Here is a 15,031-nt window from a genome sequence, read left to right as displayed (position 1 = left end):
CTAATTTGTCATTGCAATCGATGCTTCGCCTTTCGGGCGAAACTGATACTTTTTTGGCAACAATTATGTTGCTGAGAGAACTGATGAAAAGCAAAAGGAAAACAAATGGAATGGGATCCGTACATTATCACAGCTCTGGTAAGGCATATGTGACAAGCTATTTATAGCATAAGGCCATGTGCTCCATTTGAATTCTAGTCAAACTGAAAACAAGAAATAGGACTAAGATGTAAGATGACTAAAACCAGGCTCGAGGCTTCCGATTGTCTTTGACAGAACTTGACATCCATGCCCTGATCATTCCATTTCTTTAACAAAATAAATGCACTAGTGAGTTGTCTGAATAACCCTATCAGAGTGTCAAGAGGATTGCGATGGGTAAAGATTTGGGACCACATAGTTAGAGCACAGTCTGTCTACACTGCCGCGAAAGATAACGAAACAGTTGGCGTACAGTTTGACTAGCTTCTGCCCAAGGCTGCCTGGTCTTCCTTTGAAGCCAACCTCAGACTGCACAATTGAGTATGGGTAGAGGACATCAATTGGGAGCTCCACAAACACAGGGCCTGCGACGTGGCACACCAGCAAATAAGCAAATATAATTAGCAGAAAAAAAAAATGCTGGGATAAGAAGCGAGAGAAGAAACAAGAGAGAAAGAAATGGCACACTGAGTGCAGACATATAATGTAATTGAAAAAGCTTGAAGAAACTTCTTGCTGGGCAAGTTTGTGCATAATTTTTCTAGTGAACATTTGTACAAAAACTTGACAGTCATGTATAGATGACAAAGATGGCAAGGCCTGTCATGTTCACATGTCAAGGCAGTTATGGCGTCCCACTTGTCCCTCTGGGACTGGGTTTGTTTCTGCTTGGTGCTCAAATTAACAACCAATTTAACAGGTGCACACAAAGGACCTGCAGTAGAAGTTGATTCATACTTTCAAGAAAAAGGTAAGCCACAACACACTGCCGGGGAAAACATATTTGAAAGCATCAAATAATCGAATACATGATCAAAACTATATATATTCAGTGTCCTCTGCGATGAATGCATACACCAATTGACAGGGTGTTATGTCACCAAGTTGCCATGCGCGCTATGACAGGCCATAGTGAAGCTCTCTCCAAATTAACTGTCTATCTGGTATTTTTTTTTCCACCAAAATGAGCATTGTGCGCCATGACAGAGGCCATAGTAAAGCTTTCTCCAAATTAAACGTAACAGCGCAAACATGTAAGACGAGCTACAAAAAGAAAGACACGACACACACTGGCGCTGCCCAAGGCGCCAAGGCAGCGCCAGTGTGTGTCGTGTCTTTCTTTTTGTAGCTCGTCTTATATGTTTGCGCTGTTACGTTTAGTTCAGAAGTATGTACCAACTAGGCCCAAATGAAGTGTTGCTGAAATTTCTCCAAATTATCTGTCTATATGGCTTTTTTTTTTTCATCAAAATTAAAGCCCACAAGCAGTTCTGAAACGTTTCCCGAACACAATATGGCTGCCAAAGACAGGAATTTGACAAGTCTTACAAAAGTGATGCTCAGCAGCAGAACATCCAGATCCAGATCCAGCCAATACTGTTAACGTTTAAACGGAGTTTTCACAGCTCCTTTTTTTGAAGCTACTACAAGAGAGCGTGACGTGCTGCCCAATGTAAATGCAACATAGCACAGTGCCGTTTAGAAGTCCCTATCCATCAGTGGGAGGAAGCAAACCTGTGCGCATAAGCTATGCGCACACCTGTGCACACCTGTGCAGGAAGCTAACCTGCACCCAAGCTATGTGGAATTTTCTGCTAGTCTTATCGAAGACAGCACACAAAGAGGTGCCTTCAATTGATGGTCACAAACAGCACCATTCTTTAAATCCAAAGTTGCTTCAGCGCACACTAAACGCAAATAATTTGAAGATTTGCAGAATGTGGCCTGCACTTTGAAGGACACATTTACAAAAGGCCAGTGGAAGATCCTCAACACACAACGCTGATACAATGGTTATTATGAAGAATAATTTACTTAAAATCTTTGCATCTTATGTATTTTTATAGCGATTTCGGATTTGAAAACTGGAGCTATTTGTAGACATCAAAGGAACACCCCATTTCTTGAGCCCCATCTAAAAGACAGCAGCAGAAAACTTGACATTACTTGTGTGAAAGCTTGCGCAAGATAAACTTCTCTGAATGACCCTGCACTGCATTGCAACCATAATGGGCGGACTCTTCTATGGAAACTTGTGACCACAGAAAAATGTGTCAAACGAGTCTAGTATAGTGGACTACCATTACTTTTATCCTGGTTAATTTAATTTTTCAGTTTTTTCATTAACTAAATGTATTGGTGAGTGCCTATACACCTATCTGTGCCGCCACATTCCATTATTTTTATCCAGATTTTGGCATCTGTCAAATAATTCCAACTTAATTGGCCAGCACACACAAGGCCAAGTCTGACCACAATGGTGACCCCCAACGGTAAACCCAATGGCTCAAAAGTCTGGCTCAGTGGTGCTAGGGAACAGTGAACGAGTTGAACAAATGTTATCACTTGCGGCAAATACTGATTATCTGGCAGCCTTCAGTAGATTTGGATTGAAAGCAGCAGCTCACAACAAATGATAACCACGTGAACTTGATTTAAATGCATTTTCTTTCCATGACAATTTGCCCCAGAACTGCTTTTAAATGTTACAACAAATACAAAAACGAAACTATATTTGCAGCTCTACCAGCAGCCGACTATCAGAGCCAGTGTCATCACCAATGTCTTTACAAGATGGTGTCTGTACATGGAGCAAAAAAGAATACTTGGGAGTCAGGCAGCCAGGCCTTGACGTCCTTGACGAACAGGCTATGACGTCAGGCAGCCAGCCTTCGCAAAGCAAACTCCTCTGACGCTATTCTCTTTCTGCTTTCTCTTGTCAAATGCAGACATGGCACATAGAATCCTGGGAACAGCATGCCACACAGCATTTCTAGACGCAGCACAATGTTGCTTCATTCGTAATAGGTATTAGTAGAGCTGGGGTTGCCACAACTTTCTCTTGCCTGTGCCACTCACTTTCTGTTCCCAGCCTTTGAGGTCTTTGTTTTTCGACCTTGGCGCCTGGGAACAATGTCACCGTTGCAACAGCGATGCTTGCTTCTGAGAAATATCAACATGATCAGCGATAGGTTACAACTAGCGAGCGGCACAGCAAACAAGCAGACGAGAAACCCAGTCCAGCAGCACGAGGTAACCAGAAATGACTCCTTGGCATTATGTGAACAGTCATGGTACTTTTTCTATGATTGTTCCTTTTTATGACTATGCTTCAAGATTTTCTCATGACGTTCCATCTCAAGTTTCTTTCTTTCCCCCATGATTTTTTCACAGAGGATTGCAATGATAATGCAACACTTCTAGACATTAATTAAAAAGCTCATTTAAAATAAAGCCTATTTTACATGCTAAGCTAGCCCAACTGTTGTGCTTTCAGCACTTTGGAGCCTTGCATACACTGCAGGAGGAACTGGCGCATCTAGGCATGGGACACCATTCCGTCTGCAATTGTAGCAGAGTGGTTCAAAGAAATTCTGAATATCAAATGCAACAAAGTGCAAATAGGGCGCAACATTAAGATTCATAGACAGTGGTAGAAAGCTGCCCGAGATTGATGATGATGGCCATTAAATATAAATAAATTTCCATTCCGTGCTAAACTCTGCAGTTTTTCTGTAAAACAGGCCACATGTGCGAGATAGGGTACACACTGTTTTCTGCAATGAATCTATAAAAACTGGGTGCATGTTAGATTTGCGCGCATGCTTCAATCATCTGAATACTGTCGAATGAAGCAACAATGTGTTTGGACATCTTTTTTCCCTTTTTCCCCTTCTAAGTTCTACTCATCAGAAAATTCTATCAATTTTATTAATCCTATCAAGTACAAATTAATGGAAGTTTGCTGTACAGGCTAGGGAATTGCATTAGCAAAAAAAGAATCATACAAATGTTGAGAGATCTCTAACAGTCACTCAAGAAGGCTAATCTGTGTGCATTCATGAAAGCCCTGTAAAGTCTTTTACTGCTGTCTTTTAGAAGAGTACACAGAAAGTGGTCCATCTATGCCTACATAGGGCAAAACATCAACACTGCTCCATTGTCAAACATGCTCGCAGGTCACTGCAGGAGTAGAAAATCAGAGAACCTGGTGTGTCAGACTGTGCCTTCTGCAGCGCTGTCCGCAGAGTGGGGACAATGTCCCTGACCGTAGTGACAGTGGCCGTGAACTTGCACAGTGACTTGAACAATGACAGCTGATCAATGTCTTGCAGAGCCCCTCGTCCCTAGTGCACGAAAAAACGAGAAAAAGGGAACAGTAGGGGTTACCATGGCCACTTGTGGTGCTTTGAGTACCAAGGAAATTTAGAAAGTTCCAGTCAGCCCTCACTTCAGATGTGCAGGTTTAGTCAATATTGACACGTGTACTTATCTTTATCGGGCAACCACGTTTCGCCGCTTAACAACTGTAATCGTAGAGCGAGGGACGCGCCTGCATGTATCCGACGTTTCTGGAAAGTTATCGACGCTTCTATCCGCGTGTCTGTTGTCGCCGAACCTTGTGTTATCAGATTTCATCGCGTGACACGAATGGTGTAGAACTTTGTGGAAGACACGCGGGTCCCATCAGTTAATCTGGAACATTCGACGACTGATCTATAAAAGCCGACGCGCTTGACCCGCTGATCAGATTTCCGACGATCGCCGAACGTGTTCGCCGCTATCGTTGCGCTATAAGTGTAGCCTGTTTTGTGGGCACAGGTTCGCCCAATAAAAGTTAGTTTTGTCGTTCACAGTACTGCTACTGTGTTTATTCAACGTCACGACCACGTGACAATATAAATGACATCACTAGGAGCATGAATGTAGCTTGGCATGGGCTGAATTGTGTCATTCCCATGGGATTCTTGCAGCTCCAGAGCTCTGAAGAGCGGGGAAAACACTTCCAACACTCTCTCCAGAGCTTTTGGGCACTGTGGACGCAACATGAGGCTGACTAGATGTTCTAAAGTCCGCTTTGGTCGTGCACACAGTGGCAACATTTCTTTTGCTAAAGGCTGTACATGAAACATTAAAGTGACATTGACATAATATCTTGAACTATTCATTTATTGTGTTAAAATGAAATCCTAGATTCCTAAACCCCAGATAAAATAGTGACAAGCCTCAGAGTGCCATTAATAACATAACAGCTTTTCTGCAGCCAGTTTCAGTTCTGTTATCAGGAGCATACTGTGTTATGATGTCACGACGCAGTATGTGGGAGCAGGACATTACCTACTATGTTTTGACACTCGCTCCGGCTTGCTCGGTCATCCATTATGCAGCTATGTATGTCGGCCCTCAGAACGAGTAACAGCACACAAGGTGACAGAGCGTGTGTCAATGCCACAATGTCCTGCTCCCACGTGAGCAGATATACTAAGCCATGACATCACAACACAGTGTCCTCCTTGGAAACAAAACCAAAACTCACTGTAGAAAAGCTATTACATTGTTTACGACACTCTGAGGCTTGTCACTATGTTTTCTTAGATTTGGAGGTCTAAGACCTTCATGTAACGCAATAAAATGAATGGCTAGGACACATGTCAACTAAGCCATTTAGCAAGTCATTGGCCTCAATAAAGAGTGCAGAAAATGTAAAATGAAGTAATGATATTCAATGACAAGTTTTTCAACTTTATCACTCAAAAGAGGCCACCACATGCTACCTGGCCACTTTTCTTTGTTCTGACCGAGTTTTCTAACTTTGTTCTGACCTCCATGAGTGAATGGAGCAACGGGTGGCGTTTCGAGCCGAAAGTAGAGAAAAAAAACGAACTGGACTGCTGAACAGCCCAAGGTGTTTTGGCGTCTTCAGGGAAAGATGCGCACGTCTGCGAGAAAAAGCTAACCACACTTGGGGAGCAAGAAACAGGGGTGTCGAATGTCACCGCCGAATGGGCCATGAAACAGCAGGAAAGTTTAGAAGACGAGGAAAACAACATTGGTAGCGTGGTGCGGAGGGTACGGAACCACAGCTTGCCTCCTGGGCATGACCCAACCCAGCCACGCTTTGGACAGCGAAATGAAGTCACCCCTTCGACTGTGCTTCAAAGGCCCCAAGGAAGCCACCTCGACGGCTCCGGACTCTTTAAGTATAATTTGGAGTGTGCATTCTCAGACTTTGTAGATTGGACTTTGCTGAAATGCGTTAGCATTACATCGTGTGTCTTTAAAGTGCCAGATCCGTGGCTTAAAGTGCATTCGCCACATTACGACTGTTGTCAAGAAACACACTCACTCACTCGATACACATCTTGCCTCTTTGAGGAGCAAAGTGCAACTGACGGCGGTCCGGAGGAGACCACAGTCAGTTATACCATATATATATATATTAGGGGTGTGCAAATACTCAAATATCACTAAATTGAATCGGTTAGCGATTGTTTGAAAAAGTCGATTTGCAAATCAAATATCTACTATGTATTCAAATATTCTATGTATTCGGTGTAGGGACCTGTGCAGCGCCCTGAGTTGCACGCATCGCTGAGACCCTCGTGCTCAATGCCGGCAACCCAACTGCAATAAAGTTGGTTTAGCCCTTCTGTAGTTCGAAAACTGGAAAGAAAACCTTTTTGTGCAATAAATAAATGAGTGCTGCAAAACACAAGTCCACTATTAAACTCAGAACCTCATTGGTATTCAGCACAAAAGAATGTCACTAATCCATTAGTTTCAAAGAAAAAAATCAAAACAATGCAAATGACTATTGAACAGATATTCTATTGATTTAAAAAAATATTTTCCAGACCATCATATACTAGAACTGAGCTGTAATCAGTGTTGGTCTACTAATTTTATGTTCCCTTCATTAAGAATAGACCATACTATATATGTTGATTTCTATGTACCTAAGTTAACTAGTAGCTTGCAACATTCTTGTTATACAATGTTACGAAACTCCCCCGCACTTTCTTGCCCAAAATGTGTAAGCATTATATTTTGAGAAAAATTTTCCGGTATTCCATATTTGACTGTTTCTTTTGATTCAATTCGATATTCGATTCGAAATCTACCATTCAGTATCCACACACCCCAAATATATACTTCTACAATGTGACCGGTACCATGTACCATGATTGCCTCAATAGTATGTGCACACTAACTTACTTATAATGAAGTTTTATGAAGTGGAACTTTGATGCAGTTGGCCTTTACACGGAAGGTGAGTTGCATACACAAGGCAGTAGGATCTGGACTGCGAATAGCATTTGCTAATGCATGGCACGAAAATTTTGTTAGAACAGCTGCCTGCCCCCGCAGCAGGCCTTCCACAAACGCTTTCACAGGCACTCTTCTATGACCACACTCACGGACTGCAGCGAAAAAAAAATTTCCCGTGCAGATGGTCAAGGCCCCAGCAGCTGTCCAACAGATAATATAAGAGCACCCTTTTTTCTACATTTATTTCCTCGCAAAACACACTAGCCCAGAGGCATGAATTCACGAACACCACGCGACAGACAGCAACATTCAATATGTTAATTTCCACACTCACTTTGACAGCCGTTGCAGCGGCACCGCCCAGCAAGAGCACAGGGGACTCGGCCATCTGAGCATTCTTGATTGCAGTCACTGTGTTAGTCAGGCCTGCAAGAGTATTCTAATTATTCTGTCTGAAAAGACAACAGTCACTGACTAGGGAAGTCAGAAGAAAGCCAACAGAGAGCGAAAGAGAAAGAAAAGCTAATGAAACAACAAAGAGCACACATTCCTATAGCTTCTATACAAAAGAAGCAACAGCAGCAGTGCACTCAATGCTTAGCAAACGACTCACATGCTCGCAGAAAAGAAGGGTGTGGTAGCTAAAGCTAAAATCAAATGTTTGGTCTTGAAGACTTATGACAGACAAGGAAATTATTTAAAATGCAACATCCTTCCTGGTCAAAAATGAAAGTCATTGTGTGCTGGACAGCATTAAATTATTCTACAGCAAGAGCATGTGACAAAACACCGCTACCACAGTAAAAGCATTCTCACTATCGCATTCTCAATGCAGCCAAATGAATCAAATATGAATTTACCACGAACTTCCACGCACTGTTTCACTACAGCGGATAACTCTGCTTCCCTTTAGACATGTAAAGTCCATAAAAAAAAAACTTCACCTTCAAATAAGCGATGGTTTTTTACTCTTACATCCTTATTGAAAAGTAAATGGCAAAAAACCAACGTCCACGATAGTTGGAGAACTTGCTAAAATCGTGATTACTCCTATTCATGCAAGTGATATTTAATTCAAGTACCCTAAAGGCCCACATGGGCATCACATACGGGTCTTACAATAAATCAGTGATGTTTACAGTACACGCATTTAAACAGATAATGCATGCTAAAATAAAAAGAACACAAGCTGAAAAGCAGGAAAAAAAACAAAGCACTACAACGACACATCCTAAACGTTGAAGATACATATAGCATTAAAAACGGTGTTATACAATATCAACGTTACTTGGTTACTTCACACAAGAAAAATACTTGCTAAAAAGGGTACACATACCAGCTGATACTGGATGAAACAATGAAATAACACAACCAGAGAAAATTTTATGCAGTACAAGGAACTTGGTGCTAACCTAAAACAAAGCCATTTGCTCAAGGAACATCAAAATGCGGTGAGGAAAAAAAGTAAAATAAGAAAAAGGGCACAAGAATACAGTGATGCCTATAATGAATGTTATAATAACTTACAATTCTTGTACAATTACTTATAACTTACAATTTCTTTTACGCATCAGGCCCACAATAGTGTGACAGCATCAAAGATGAGTACCTGGTCCAGCAGTAACTGCGGCCACCCCAACCTTTCCAGAAATCCTTGCCACTGCGTCGGCTGCAAAGACTGCATTAACCTGTTCAGATGAAAAACAGCGATCAGATAGACCATGCAGTGGCTTACAGGCAACATTTCAGCATTAAAGCAAGGCAGTTGGATTTATTATTGACCAGAATCTATAACTCTCGTACACCCGCTGAGAACAAGTGCAGCTAATTTCAACTCCAGCTGCCAGCTGTCTGAGTAGCCTACACTGGGCTGCCTGCACTGGGCTGCCAATCTGATCACACAGCGCGGCTGACAACAAAGACATGATGGCTTTGTTGTCAGCCATCATGACCTGTCCTAGGCAACACAGGCATTAGGCATGAAATAAGAACAGGCTCAGTGTTATCTAAGTTGTTCTTTCGTTCTTTTTGTCAGTTTCTGCAGCCCCTGGCAAAGGATAACTGCCCTTTAGAAGACAGAGAGAGATAAGGAAGGCAGGGATGTTAACCAGTCAAGAGTCTGGTTGGCTACCCTATGCTGGGGGAAGAGAGAAGGGAGAGAGAGGGTATAAAGGCATGCACTGACAGTCATTGAGTCAGAGCCACTTTTGCAAACCAGACGTTCCGAGAAAGCACAAAAGTGCCTTCACTGCCTTCCGAGCCGATGATTGGCGGGGACAGTGCTCTAGTACTGTCTGTTCACTTAGAGGACGATCATCTAGTTTCCTCAATGTGTTGGACAAAGATTGTCTTTATGCTTGAAATTGAGGACAGTGGCACAATAAGTGGTCAATGTTCTCCTCGCATCCGCACACTTCACATGCAGGACTATCAGCCATTCCAATTAGTGCTACCCCTAAAAGAGGTGCAGAATCTAGTCTATACTTCAAAATATAAACTAGGGATCTCGATCTTGAATGTTCTCATTAAAACATTGACAAAAAAAAACTATTGCAGCAGCATCATCGCAGTGACATAGTACCTCGTGTCTGGTGTCCACAACGCGAATGCCTTCGCGTTCTGCTGCCACCAAGATGGGAGAAATATGACCGCCGCTGAGACAGAACAGGAATTTGACATCGTGGGCCTGAAAAATCCACAAATTAATGTCGAAACTGGCTGTCTGCCCCGATTCAACAGTTTACTGCCACACGCCACAACAACAGTAGCTTATACAGCTGATGTGAAGAAAGCATGTGACCTGCATTTTTACCGTGCTAAGCAGTTATCCAATTGAAGTGAACTTAATTCCCATTTGCACTTGGAGATGTCAGAGCAAGAAGCTGTTTGCAGACCTTGACGAGTGTGCCGATCCCAACAGTACGTGGCCACATTCGGCAACAGTACTATATGAAGAAAGTCATTTTCTTTAATTATCTGTACATTCACCAGAATGAAATACTTTAACATAACTAACAGCAATAAAGGTAACAAAAATAGTATAGCAATGTGTGCACTCAAAGGGGAAAGCGTATGGCAGTATCTTTCACCCGTATCAATCGACTCAAAATATCGCACAGCAAAACACTAACACAGCAAAGAGCTACGAATGAGCTACAGATCAGCATACCTCTGTAACACGTTGCTTGAATGCATCGACAATGTTGATAAAATAAGGTGAAAAATCCTTTTCACTAGTTTGGCTTCAACCAAGAGCCTGATGGCTGTGATACAAGAGCCTTACTAGTACTCCACAACTGCAATGCATTGCCCACAAAAGGAAATTCATGCAGACACCCATCTGGGAGTTGTTTAAGTATGCGTAAGCATTCTCATTATCAATGTTATGAAACTTTATCTTACCTTTATCAACCCTTGCTGTTCATTATCAACCTTATTAGACTTGATCCAACCCTTATCAACCCTTATCAACCGTTATCGGTGCTTGCTTAACAGTGTCATAATTGCTCCCACCAATATAAGCCCTTATCGCTCTTTGGCACCTTATCCATCAGAGTCAACCATTATGAACCGTGATGAGACCCATGTAACCCCTCATCGCCCCTTATCAAGTCATTGAATGACTGCTTATTTGTTGCACAACGTGAAGCACATGAGCCCGCAGAGATCGATGGCATTACAGTCGATGAAGGAAGGAACGTCCTAATGTTAGGCGCATCCCGCAACAACCAGAACACATCAGGGATGCAGCGTATTTGGCATTAAATTTTCCCGAAATCTGAATTTTCCTGATGTCTACAATAGTCCGTGGCGAGACTCTATTGTGGTCCTAGGGATAGCTTTTATTCCACTATCACCAAATCTTAAATAAAGAATTCACAGAACCTGTTCTCCTTTGACATTTGTTTTGTACCACAGGTACAACACATTCATATGGTTCAGACATATTCACCTTCTGCAAATGTGAGTGTTTAGCCCAGTGGATAAGACACTCTGCTTCTGAGCGTGGGATCGTAGATTCAAAACTCACCACCACCAACATTTTTCCTTTTGAATTTATCCTGTTTTACACATTAGTATTTTCTTTATAGCAATTCGTCTTATGTGACGGATGGATGGGTGGACAGGTTTCCTCATTGAGTAGGCACAGAAATGCTTACTCAATTAGGAGTTGCGTTCGTGTTACATCCGGTCACCACTGGCCCAAGACTACATGAATGTGACATGTGATCAAGACTGAGAGAAAAGCCCACCAAACAAGCACGTCAATGAGGTGCAAGCCAGGAAGCAGCGGCGTTTATCCCAATCACTATTACAACAATGCACTCATTTGACTATACAATTGGTCCTCTTTCCTTATGACATAACTAGTTTACACAGCTTTAGTAAGGCATTACAGATGCCTTAATCCTAGTTTTCAGAAGACTAGCTAGGGGCACCGATATTCTGCTGAAAATTTCAGTATCTGCAGTGAGAAATTAGAAACCTGCTCAAAATACTCGGTGTCATTTCACTGTGCTGAGGAGTTGCAAGCCAAGCATCCAGTTGTCTCTGTAGCATCATGTGACACCATGCTCAAACGTTTCAGCAAAGTGGTTAAGGTAAGAACAAAGTTATCTGCAATATATCTGGGACTGAAGCAAGAGTTTCACAGCTGCGACACATGCACACTACCAATATTCCATAATCACACTGCATTGCCTGAAAGAAATAAGCTGCATTATAACCTTATGTTCTAGTTAAAGAAAAAAAATAGTTAAGCATGTCACCTTGAAGGTCACATTAAAATCTATGAATCCCCTTATTTTGTGATTTAAAATAAAATTGAAGAATACTTTCAAATGGCCTAAATGTGCTACGCTTGTGATTTACGAGTGACAGCAAGCAAAGCATGCAGAAAAATAGCCTACAACCTGCCGTGTTCAAAAATATACACACATAGTATGCCTCTATTCAAGCCAACATCCTCAGACAAAAAACCACCACCGTCATGATCCCTCCTGCATATCGTGTCAAGGTCTACGTCTCTGATACTGAACTCAAATGGAAGATCTGGAGCACTCCCATATCAAAAGTTCCTGCTCTTTTTGGAGCAACTCTGCTCCAATGGCAGGCCAACAACAGAATTCAATCTGAGATCACCCCACAGAACAGGCCAGAGTGCTCTATTGAAATCGGCGGATTCGGCAAAGTTTCTCCAGCAGCCGTTGACTGGGTCATCTGTGTAGCAGACATCGTAAAGAAGACAGAGTAGATGATACTAGGCAGCATGGGCCACTTAGATGGAAAGGTAAGAGAGATAACTTTTAGCAAGCGTAAACATCCTCAGAATTTATGCACCATTTTAACGAACTTCTACAACAAACATGGCACAGAAGTGCAGTAGGAACCTTTGTCCTTCGCAAAAACAGAAAAGTGTCATTTCTACATGAGCAATGCCTGTACTTCCACATGTGATTGACTGTGCCCCCGTTTAGTCTTGTTATTAAAGCGCGAGTGTTCCATACATGGATTCGGAGCAGGTACTCTCACTGGAGGATGTACTTTCACCTGTAGCAGGTGAGAGGTACTCACACAGGTGAGAGTACCTCTCCCCTGTAGCAGAGCTTGCAGACTGCTCTGGATCTGCTATTGGAATTCAGCATGAAGTTGTTGCTGACTTGTGCATTAGACACGTCGGAGAAAGTGACATAAATTACCAAGTAGTGCAGAGTGGTCCTCAAGCAAAGAACAGTTTTGAGCATCGCTTCTGTCAACATTTGTTCGGTTGTAACTGGTATTGACAAATCATTCAAATGGGTGCACGGCACTGAGCTACTTAGTGCAGTCACTGACTCATAACTGCAAAGTCTATGCGATTTTTATTCCAAGAATGTTAAAGTAACATTTATAGCACTTACAACTGCCTTTTTTTCACTCAAATTTCGCCATAACTTTTTTTTTTTTTTGCCCGCTACCTTCTATAATTACTTCGTTTGCCTGGTTCATGTGTACAGCTCGCACTTTTAGGCTACCTATCGTAGCTTTTTGGTACAAAGGCTTTTTTTTTTTTTTTAATAAACTCGGGATCTACTTTTCGTGGACTATAAACAAAATTAAACTCCGAGTTGCCAACCGAGTCTTCCTAGAATATGTTATATCTTGAATAAAAAAGCAGGTCACAGCCTCGCAAACACACCCACCCTGGCCGTATACTTACCTTGAGCACGTCGGCTACCAAGTCGCCACCATTCCGAAGAGTTGATTTGTCGACCTGCGGCCAAAGTGGAAGCACAATGTATGTCTAGATTTGTTCGGGACTTCATTCATAAAATAGTTCCCTGCTGGGGTAGTGTATAAACGGTCATTTATAACGAAAAGAGGGCGCACTGACAGGACAAGAAAGGACGTAGAAGCTTCCCGCTAGCGTGGGGTTTTCGCCAGTAAAATAGTTCGGCAGTCGCTTAATTCATATCTCGTCAATATATTTTCTTGTGTCTTCCGTTGGGGTTTATCCCGTTTATAGCGTGAACGAAATACGAACACGACCCGTTTTACTACTCTTCTCAACTACGTAATTAAATATGAAACACCAGTCGTACGCCACGCACTCAAGCTCACGCTTTTTCGAGTTTCGGGTACGACCGAGGTTTCAGTTGCCACGACAGGCGTGAGCCGTGCGCTCCTGCTGCAAGTTTGCGTGTTCTTATGTTTCTTCAATGCAATTGCATTTGTTTATCGCTTTCATTGATAAGCGCCATTGTCATGCGTTCGCCAGTAAATGCTTCGGCTACAACTCTTCGGCTCTCGCGAGATAACTTTTTTATTTTTGTCATTCGTTTCCGAAAAGCGTGCGCGGCCGGGACCAACTCCCTCAACCAGGAAAAACTAGGCACTCACCTTGAAACGCAAGTTTGCCAGCAGCGACAACTTCCTGCTAATACCCGCTATTAAACCTCCCAGAACCATGACGGCGGCGGGAATCCACAAGTCTGACAGCGCAAACGCGCTCAAAACAGCCATCCTGGAGATCCAACACACAAACGTTCACACAAATCAAAAGGTGGGACGCGCTTATTACCGCACGGTCAATCACATCACGCAGATGTCTGCTCCGGTGGCAGCACACGCACCTGTGAGCATGGGGAGGAAAGTTCGGGCCAAACAGCCGGTAAAACACACGCGCATAGAGAAAACCGAATAAAATATATTACTAAAAAAAATAGTCAACACAACCACGCGCTCTGCCGCACACGTGACTACAGAGAACTACAGCATCATAGAGCTACCATATATATATATGTATGTCGTAGAGCAACTCCCGTAATACGCAAACAATGACGCAAAGCCCCTGTAATACGTGTTTGTCAGCGCCATCTAGTGGTTAGCAATTCGTTCTGAAACCCAACAAAACAATCAACACACGTTGAATCTTCAAAATCAAGATAGCTGTGGAACGGCTGATGTTCCAACAAAGTTCTTTTTGCATGCAAAACAGCTGTAGATGGTAGATGTCAATAACTGCTGTTCAAAATTCAACAAGAAAACAATATTTTAAGAGCAGACACACAAGTGATTATACTTCCCCACGACAGTAATGCCAATCTTTTACATACTGTAATAGAAGTGCAAAATACAGGACAAAGCAAGGTTGTTGCTAATACATTGATATACTGTGAAGCACAAGGTTAACCAGTACTTGCACTCTAACTAATACATATAGGTGGCTTTTTGCCAATAATTTTTCCTACACTGCAAAAATGTTTAAAAATGTACGCACTTTGGGGCTTATCTTCTCCCC

At 42.4% G+C, this 15,031-nt stretch overlaps 1 protein-coding gene across 3 annotated transcripts in view; it reads right to left on the bottom strand.

The window, feature by feature from the left end:
* LOC135906517 (2-hydroxyacyl-CoA lyase 2-like) overlaps positions 1-14,518 on the bottom strand; it is a 28,707-nt gene extending 14,189 nt beyond the window's left edge. Inside the window, exons 1-8 of one of the 3 annotated variants that reach the window (XM_065437949.1) lie at positions 14,364-14,518; positions 14,131-14,254; positions 13,451-13,504; positions 9,833-9,937; positions 8,861-8,939; positions 7,586-7,677; positions 4,190-4,328; positions 455-566 (exon numbers count right to left, since the gene is read on the bottom strand). In XM_065437949.1, the coding sequence (XP_065294021.1) occupies positions 455-566; positions 4,190-4,328; positions 7,586-7,677; positions 8,861-8,939; positions 9,833-9,937; positions 13,451-13,504; positions 14,131-14,253 (704 nt within the window). In that variant the 5' untranslated portion in view covers position 14,254; positions 14,364-14,518. Of the gene's footprint in view, positions 1-454; positions 567-4,189; positions 4,329-7,585; positions 7,678-8,860; positions 8,940-9,832; positions 9,938-13,450; positions 13,505-14,130 lie in introns of all 3 variants that reach the window. The other 2 variants (XM_065437950.2, XM_065437948.2) reach the window with 2 other exon arrangements.
* Between the last annotated feature and the right edge of the window lie 513 nt (positions 14,519-15,031).

This window comes from Dermacentor albipictus, chromosome 9 (genome assembly GCF_038994185.2).
Source record: "Dermacentor albipictus isolate Rhodes 1998 colony chromosome 9, USDA_Dalb.pri_finalv2, whole genome shotgun sequence".
In the NCBI taxonomy this organism is placed as follows: Eukaryota; Metazoa; Arthropoda; class Arachnida; order Ixodida; family Ixodidae; genus Dermacentor; species Dermacentor albipictus.
The sequence above is the reverse complement of the archived record's forward strand: the minus strand, read 5'-3'. Positions and strand labels throughout refer to the sequence as shown.